General features: G+C 34.0%; 1 protein-coding gene across 1 annotated transcript in view; it reads right to left on the reverse strand.

Annotated features, from left to right (window-relative positions):
* The window catches only part of LOC137399540 (poly(A) polymerase type 3-like), a 33,411-nt gene extending 23,789 nt beyond the window's left edge, over positions 1-9,622 (reverse strand). The window contains exons 1-7 of the mRNA XM_068085702.1: positions 9,576-9,622; positions 6,207-6,250; positions 5,966-6,097; positions 2,723-2,789; positions 2,316-2,397; positions 302-411; positions 110-163 (exon numbers count right to left, since the gene is read on the reverse strand). Coding sequence (XP_067941803.1) covers positions 110-163; positions 302-411; positions 2,316-2,397; positions 2,723-2,789; positions 5,966-6,097; positions 6,207-6,235 — 474 coding nt within the window. The 5' untranslated portion in view covers positions 6,236-6,250; positions 9,576-9,622. The remainder of the gene's footprint in view (positions 1-109; positions 164-301; positions 412-2,315; positions 2,398-2,722; positions 2,790-5,965; positions 6,098-6,206; positions 6,251-9,575) is intronic.
* Positions 9,623-10,188: the final 566 nt, after the last annotated feature.

Consider the following 10,188-nt stretch of genomic DNA (forward strand, 5'->3'; position numbering starts at 1 on the left):
CTAGCCACAACAAATATCTAAACTACAGATCCACCATGTATTTTATCAGTAACCAGAAATGTAGTTTACGTAATACTGCTGTCCTATTAGAGTTAGCTTTAGGTCTTACCTCAATTCCATCAAATGTCATTTTTATTACTGGAACGAAGGCTTCTTCTACTGCCTACAAGAATTAATAGTATGTTAGTAGCAATACTGTAGTGTTGGTCATGAGAACTAGCTAATCTATAATTACTGTTCTAGTGTACTATATTTATCATAGAAAGAATAACAGTGAAAGATAGATGTATGTGGGACTTACGTGCAAACTTTTAACGTTAGGGCAGGCAGATAGTTTGGCATAAAATGTGTCGAAAAAATCACGATGTTCAATGTGACGAGGACCAACGCACAACGTATCAATATCAGCACCTGTCAAGCAAACATGCAAATTATCACTATCATCAGAATATAGTACATGTACCAACAGTACTAGGTATACTGACTATACTCAGTGTCTCAACAGTACTAGGAAGTACTGGGTATACTGACTATACTCAGTGTATCAACAATACTAGGAAGTACTAGGTTTACTTACTATACTCAGTACATCAATGGTACTAGGAAGTACTGGGTATCCTGACTATACTCAGTGTACCAACAATACTAGGAAGTACTAGGTTTACTTACTATACTCAGTACACCAATGGTACTAGGAAGTACTGGGTATACTGACTATACTCGGTGTCTCAACAGTACTAGGAAGTACAGTGAAACATGGATAACTCAAACCTCACGGGACCGAGCGAAAGTGTTTGAGATATCAGAGCGTTCAAGTTATCAGAGCACAGTCACAAGTGAATGTATTTATCAGTAGATACATATACAAACTACATGTACATATAAAACTAAAATATAGGTTGTTTGTTGTAAGTTAAAGGGCATCTGATGTAGAGTTCTAAAGTATTTATCAAAAAGTATAGATATTTTTATACACTTGAGATTTGTGTGTTGTTTTAGGTGATGTGACTGCCAGAACTTTTTCAGATTAAAATTGGCAAAACCTAATCGCGGTTAAAACGCTCAGAAGACATTTTTTCTTCTGAGTGTTTTACTCGAGATCAATTTTGCCAATTTTAATCTTAAAATGTCTTGTCAGTCACATCACCTAAAACCGCAAACAAATATCAGCCCAATAGAAAAATATCTATTCTTTCTGATAATTTTTAAAACTGGACATAAGTAAACATTTATGACCAATGCAAAAAAGCATGCTTTACATCTGATCAGTTGTTTCATTTAAAAAACTTATCGAGTGTAGTCTGTGACAAGGTATTTTTTTGACAAAGATCAACAGTGTGACTTAATGTAAAAATAGATTTTAAACAGTTATTATAGTCCTTAAAAACTTGTTAGCCTTTTCTAACAAAATTGGCCCATCACTACGAACTTGTCTAAGCCAAGTCAATAATACACCATCCAAATCATCGTGCGATGTTGAACGATCTCTTAGCCTTGATGAATTTTGGTCACATAACGATCTTATTCTTTCTTTTTGTTTAATCCATGTTGACACTGTACTTTTTGGAAGATTTTCTCTTTTTGATAATGTTGATAGCTTTTGTCCTGCTTCGATTTCCTCGAGTACTTTAAGTTTGTCAGAAGGTTTCCACGCTTTTCTTTGCTTGTGTGATGCCATCGTAAAGCAGATGTCTGTTGTAGCGGACGCCAAGCCAGGAGCCTATTTGTGACATTTTATCTTTATGTATCCGCATATAATCACTGTTACAATATGTATTTTGCATGCTGTGTCTATCTTTATTAAATTTTTATCGCTAATACCTTCTAACGTTTATAGCTTGGCCGTAACTAAGCGAACGTCTTAGCGACCCTATTAATCATTTTTATACGATTTTTTTTTCGGTTCCATTATACGGTACGGGGGAAATTATATGTACATTATACGCGTATAAAACGCGCTTTCGTTAAGAAAGCAGAGTAGTCTCAGCTCCGCGACTAGTGGAAACTCCTTCGAAATAAATTGAACGGAAACCACGTTTGTGAATTCGGCAAAAAACTGTTCGAGTTAACGGTGCGGAGGTCGAGTTATATAAAGCCATTTATCATTGCGTGGGAACGGACCAAGCAAATCTATTCGAGTTAACCATGTGTTCGATATATCCGAGGGCGAGTTATCCATGTTTCACTGTACTACGTATACTGACTATACTCAGTATATCAACAGTACTAGGAAGTACCGGGTATACTGGCTATACTCACAAAATTAACATGACTCTGTTAGTGTTTAGCAACAGTACTTGGCATAGCAATCTTACCTTTGGTTTGAACTCCAAGGCGATATGAACCGAAGGTATATACTTTCCCACCTACTTTTTCAGCCGCTGCTGGTGGTATATTCTGCAAACATGCTGCATTTTCTTATTAAAAGGAAGGATCACCAATTTCAGAATTATACAACAACGCATCTATCTAACAAAAAAACAACTATATGATAGTCAGCTTCATGTTGTACCCAGTAACATGTAATAATAAAGTAACTCTATGTTTGATTACTTTATCATATATCCATTAATGCATGAAGTCAAAGAATATCTTGCTGGTTGGCCACTTTTTCATGCAACTAGTAGCGCATCTAGGAACTGAATAACTCTATGATTCATTACTTAGCCATTTATCAGACCATATCTCTAGTGAAGGAATAATTCTATGGTTGACTTCCTACCTTACGCAAGCTTTCTTCTTTAATCCACTCCTTAGCCATCTTGTTGACCTTTGCTAACACATTGATTCTATAATGACAGAATAATGACATAAACTTTAAATCAATCAACATTTATGTATTAAAGCTATATGGACATTACAATTGTGTAGTGAAGACAACTCGCAAATAATTAATACACCTAAACAATTCTACATATAGTCTGTTATATCATTTCTATCAATTGCCAAAAAGCATTTTGAACTGGATCTTGGTAACCAATTTAGTGTACCGCCAGATTTTATATCTATGTCTCAAGTCTTGTTATCAAAGAGAATGAGGCAACTCCTAATCGATGCACTACGCTTATGTTGTGTAGGTATGAGTGCTATTTGAACACTCAACGTGTGAACATTATTTTAGAGCTAATGAATTTTCCTATCGTTGACAACATTACAATATTAGCGATATGATACTCGGAAATTAGTGGCTATTCAAGTCTATATTGCAATCCTCCCGTCTCATGAAAAAGCCAGAGCAATATCTTTAAAATATTGATCATGATTGTAAGGAAATATATGACAGAGTTAATCAATGATTGCAGGTAAACCAAAACTACATATGATGGCATTAACAATAAACACAACTGGTACAAGGAAGAAATTCGATAAAATTTTGTTCAATTTTGTCGCAGTAGGTGAAACTGAATTACTAATAGCTACAGCAGTAGCAACAAAATTGCACAGCTCTAGGATTTCCTGTTAGCTGATATATATACCGCATAATGTAATAGCAGCCATTCTTATGGCATATTGAAGTCGGTTTCTAACTCCAAAGCTTTAAGGTTTCTTCTTTATAACTTTAAAAGCGACACCATCAAAATAATTAAATCAGTCGAATACGACTTATTCATTTAATATCATGATATATAATGTACTGTTCAACTTAGTATGATACTTGGATGTATATGAATAACAGTTTAGCAAAAAATCTGAGGTCAATGGCATTAATGTCACTCTGCCCAAAGGAGAGCAAAATATAAGCGACATTAGCATCGCTTCACCCGTAAAAAGGGTTAAATTTAATACCCTGAAATAAAGCACCACCTTTTATTTGAACTTCACCTCTAATACAACGCCCCTATAACGGAGGCGTTAAAAATACAGCATCATGGCATTCAAATAGAGGTTTTACGAAAAGTAAAACCATGTAACACTTTTTGTAATTATTTTGAAACACATTTCTAAAATCTGAAAGCGCCTTTGAAATCCAAGCAAGGAGACATGTCACTGTTAGAATTGAGTCAAGATTTTCTACAATACCCTCAGGTTAGAATTGCAGGTAGATTTGTCTTTACCTGTGCTAAGAATGGAATCTACTTTATATTTAGTGATGGACGAAAATGGCTACAACAAACAGTCTTGATTAACACTAATATTCATGGCTAATAGACACAACAAACAGTCTTGATTAACACTAATATTCATGGCTAATAGACGCAACAAACAGTCTTGATTAACACTAATATTCATGGCTAATAGATGCAACAAACAGTCTTGATTAACACTAATATTCATGGCTAATAGACGCAACAAACAGTCTTGATTAACACTAATATTCATGGCTAATAGACACAACAAACAGTCTTGATTAACACTAATATTCATGGCTAATAGACACAACAAACAGTCTTGATTAACACTAATATTCATGGCTAATAGACACAACAAACAGTCTTGATTAACACTAATATTCATGGCTAATAGACACAACAAACAGTCTTGATTAACACTAATATTCATGGCTAATAGACACAACAAACAGTCTTGATTAACACTAATATTCATGGCTAATAGACACAACAAACAGTCTTGATTAACACTAATATTCATGGCTAATAGACACAACAAACAGTCTTGATTAACACTAATATTCATGGCTAATAGACACAACAAACAGTCTTGATTAACACTAATATTCATGGCTAATAGACACAACAAACAGTCTTGATTAACACTAATATTCATGGCTAATAGACACAACAAACAGTCTTGATTAACACTAATATTCATGGCTAATAGACACAACAAACAGTCTTGATTAACACTAATATTCATGGCTAATAGACACAACAAACAGTCTTGATTAACACTAATATTCATGGCTAATAGACACAACAAACAGTCTTGATTAACACTAATATTCATGGCTAATAGACACAACAAACAGTCTTGATTAACACTAATATTCATGGCTAATAGACACAACAAACAGTCTTGATTAACACTAATATTCATGGCTAATAGACGCAACAAACAGTCTTGATTAACACTAATATTCATGGCTAATAGACACAACAAACAGTCTTGATTAACACTAATATTCATGGCTAATAGACACAACAAACAGTCTTGATTAACACTAATATTCATGGCTAATAGACGCAACAAACAGTCTTGATTAACACTAATATTCATGGCTAATAGACACAACAAACAGTCTTGATTAACACTAATATTCATGGCTAATAGACACAACAAACAGTCTTGATTAACACTAATATTCATGGCTAATAGACGCAACAAACAGTCTTGATTAACACTAATATTCATGGCTAATAGACACAACAAACAGTCTTGATTAACACTAATATTCATGGCTAATAGACGCAACAAACAGTCTTGATTAACACTAATATTCATGGCTAATAGACACAACAAACAGTCTTGATTAACACTAATATTCATGGCTAATAGACACAACAAACAGTCTTGATTAACACTAATATTCATGGCTAATAGACGCAACAAACAGTCTTGATTAACACTAATATTCATGGCTAATAGACACAACAAACAGTCTTGATTAACACTAATATTCATGGCTAATAGACACAACAAACAGTCTTGATTAACACTAATATTCATGGCTAATAGACGCAACAAACAGTCTTGATTAACACTAATATTCATGGCTAATAGACACAACAAACAGTCTTGATTAACACTAATATTCATGGCTAATAGACACAACAAACAGTCTTGATTAACACTAATATTCATGGCTAATAGACGCAACAAACAGTCTTGATTAACACTAATATTCATGGCTAATAGACGCCAAAAAAAATGAAAAATAACAATAATAAAAACAATTGTTATTTTAGCACCTAAATCAATTCCTCAATGATCTCTATCCAACATGACCAAGCAGTCAATTAAACTAGAAAATTAATGAGCTAGTGTACTGAGTACACTCAGAATATACCTGTGATTGATCTCGGCTTCAGTCTCAAACACATCAAAATTGCTTCTCATGCAATTTTCCAGAGCCTTACTGAAAGCTTTCTCTTCTGCGGTAGGTTGGTCTGTTGAAAGAGGAGGGGTGAGTCCTGGGTACCTGCACAGCATTGTCAAAATACTTCATTGATGCACATCAACATCCAACTGTCACATTGTGGATGACATACAAAGAGGCAATAAAAGAATAAGAATTAAAGTCAGCCTACTTTGGTGGTTCAGTTGACACTTGAGGCATTCTTCAAATAGAATCCTGTCTACAATAACAACAATTAGTATGGTTAATTGGGCATTTACTAAAAATGTTATAAGACAGTATGGACTTTGAGGGCAGACAACTCCAATACAGTGCTTTTTCATTAATAAAATGCATGTATGAGTTATTAGTTCTAAATCTTTATAGATTATTTTAAAGAAAAACTAACTAAACCAACAAAATGAAATGTTTTCCCATAATAACATCTGTTTTATCATATGATGGTTCTGACATAACAAATATCAGAATGAATTAGCTTTGTTAGTTGAGGTTTGACAGTAGAAGTTGTGTCGAATATCTTCATAATTCACTTTAAAGTAAAACTAGCAGATTCAATGCATACAATCACTGTATCAGGATTTTTGTGTCATCAATGGTTGACAGAACAGCCTTCCATTTTTTTTAAAGACAACCAAGTCAAGGAAGTGCTTGCTATGACTCGTATTAGACATCATGGGAAAGTACTTTATAATTAGGGTTCAGTGCCAGGAGTAAACTTAGCCTCAAAGCCATCAATTTTTCCAATTTAAGTTATATGTATATTCTAATAAATCGTTTCAGCAAACTATTATTTTATCGGTAACATATGGTTTCACTTACAAGGTACAAATAAACTGCATTTGTTGCTTTGTGATTAATGCGTAGTTATCCTCTTGGCTGCAGAGTACGTCAATTCTGATGTGAAATAAAGCTTGCAGTTCCATATCAATTCACAATTATTAACCAAAATCAGTAATAATTGAAAGACATACTTTGAGTAATAATTCAAAGTAAGTTTGTCAAATTCAAAAATGAATTCCAAGATAATGATAGAGCAACAAGTTCTAGTACAAACTATTCGATAGCACATATGAGAAAAAAGCGAGGCGACTAAGTCATAATAATTGATCAAAACAGCCTGATAACCAAAGCTGAATTGATACAACTACGAAGTCTGATCCAAAAGTTCTCGGAATGGAGTTGTATACTCATGCATATTCACATGATGGAAAAAACCCATTGCAGGGTTGGCTGGGAAACACCTCTGAAGTGTTGTCACAAAATTTCAGGTTGCTATGACAATGCGTTCTCATGTGAGCTAACGATATGTCAAGGTCTGTCCGGTGCTTCCGTCTTTTTAAAAAAAAAATTTATCATCATGTCTAATAAACCAGAACAGCGCATTTGCATTAAATTTTGTATGAAATTAGGAAAAACAAGGATATTACGACCTTTAAAATAAAGTTTTGATCATTCTTGAAAGCTTCCTTAAAATCGTTGCAAGCGTGCATCCTGACCTCGTTTTGGTCATCAGTCAGCAAGCTTGGCACGAACTTTGCTGCGACACGTTTAATTTGTTAAAAAATTGTTTAAATTGTCAGTTAAAACTTTTTGAACAGTTCCAAAACTAAGTCCAGTCTCTCAAGATATCTCTAATGGTTAAACGTCGATCTGGCATGACTAGTGACCTCGCACTGTCAATTTACGAGCAGGTTCTTGCCGACGCTGGTCTGCCAGACCTCGCGTCCTCTTCAGTGCTGTCTCTACCTTCACAAAAACGTTTGTACATGTACCACTCAAAAATTTGTGTTTTTTATATAACAGCATATTCAAGAGCAATAGTGAACATTTCAACTGTCTGAGTACTTGTTTTCCCTAATTTCGCAAAAAATTTAATGCAAATACGCTGTTCCGATTGATTAGACATGACGATAAATTTGTTTAAAAAAAAGACGGAAGCACCGGACAGACCTTGACATATCGCTAGCTCACATGAGAACGCATTGTCATAGCAACCTGAAATTTTGTGACAACACTCCAGAGGTGTTTCACAGCACACCCTGCAATGGGTTTTTCCATCGTGTGAATATGTACGAGTATACAACTCCATTCCGAGAACTTTTGGATCAGACCTCGTATATGTATGTGCCCAACAAGTGTAAACCTCATATAGCATGCATCTGAAGAAGATAAAGCAAAATAAATATTTCATAGCTTGGACAGATGCACAATCTATCTATCTATATATATATATATATATATATATATTTTTTTTTTTTCAAACTATGTGTGTGGATCTGTCTGTCATTCCAGCTATAGCGCACGCTGATTATTTTACCAATGTGGCCATGCATTACGATGCCCCTGTTATAAAAGAACTATTTTTTGTAAGGTTCAATTACTATATCTGGGGTCAAGGCCAATTATTCTCACGCAGACAATTATATTGTTTCTGTATCGTCATATTCAAAGTTTTGATGGATAGCTTCTGGTGGAACAGTAACCTTTTTGATACACACACACACACTTCTATGCAAGAATTATTATTATTATTTCTACATTTTCAGGATTTCTAATTTGTTTTCTCAGTTCGTATTAATTGTATCATTACCGAATCATTTTTTATTGTAATCGTAGCAAAACTGACTTAATTTAGCTATTACTTGCTAATTATTTCACATTTACATCTAAACCTTCTTATGGTCATGTTTATTTTTTTTAATTTATTCAACCTGCGTGAAACATTTTCTTCATGATATGAAGTTTAAAAGTTGTTTGACAAAGTTTGAAAACCTTTACAGTTGTTTTTATTTTCTCTCTTAATTTATTTCAATTACACAAAACACTTTTTTCATGGTATGTAATTTGAAAGCTAGAATGGCAAATGTTGTTATATGTTAAATACAAATCAATTTTCTGATCAGACTTTTTTATTACCCAGGCCACACCAGGTAGCACAGCTAGTTTTATCTATACGTATGGTGTGTAAAATAATGTGAAGACATTTACAGATCTTAATAGTACAACCGTATAACATATTAGTGGGACAAGTAGCGTCCATTGGCATCAATCAAAACACCAAATTTGTTTGAAGCTCAACATGATGCCAGATAGCCATTAAAAAAACTATAGTAGGCCTACTGCGTTTCGTTGACAAAGTCCGAAAAAAACTTTAAAAATGCATATGTGATATAATTGCGCTGAAAAATTAGAAAGGCAAAATGTCGACGTTTGTATTATTTACAGACTACAATTATTTAATTTCTCTTTTAGCACGCCGATACAAGAGTACCTGAACTTTCCAACATTCAAATATTTGTGAATTAAAATAATAACAGCTCAACAATACGAAAAACTGGACAAAATTGATAATAATGAATAACGATGCTTCGTAGTAAACTTGCGTGTACGTTCGCTACGTTGATATTGAATACGACAGATAAAATGAGCTCTAGCAGAGCAGCTTTTACTATCTGACAACGAAAGTCTCACCTAAAATAACACAAAACTTCAGTTATTTAACAGAGAAAGAAACTAGTACTAGATATCTAGCCCAACGAACCTGTGTGTACTGTTGTGAAAGGCTGGTTGGTTTTGTAGGAGAAGTAATGTTGGTTTTGTAAGAGAGGTAATTCGTGTTATAATTACGCTGTTTCTTACTTATAACTAAAAAAACTACGAGTATATAATCACACAGCAAATTGATCGTTAAACTAAATAAAAATTGCAATAAAATTTGAACAATTTAATTTTTAAAAGTGCTGAAAATTACGCAAATTGTTTTAAAAGAAATTTCAATAAAGCTTAACCGGATACATAGACTAATTTTTGGGTCTTTTGCGCTTTGAAGGGAAGCTCTGTGATTGGTTGGTTCGCTATCATAGAAAAAAACGAGCAGCGGCTAAACGTAACGAACATTTGTGTGACCGGGCAGCGGTTCGCGCATCAATACCGCCTATAATGTAAACGATTATTTAAGGAAGCTAGGGTTATCCGCACGTGGTAAGGTAAATCTTACTTTAGTTGAAGAAATAACCAAAGATATGCGAATAATAAAAATAGGTGAGGTGTATAAATGGCTTGACGCAACGTCATGGTGATGTGTAGAGTGAATCAGCTAATCTATGATTCCTATTGACTTAGCATTAAAAACTGCACAATTTTTTCATAGTTTG

The sequence above is a fragment of the Watersipora subatra genome, chromosome 7, assembly GCF_963576615.1.
Source record: "Watersipora subatra chromosome 7, tzWatSuba1.1, whole genome shotgun sequence".
NCBI classification, from domain to species: Eukaryota; Metazoa; Bryozoa; class Gymnolaemata; order Cheilostomatida; family Watersiporidae; genus Watersipora; species Watersipora subatra.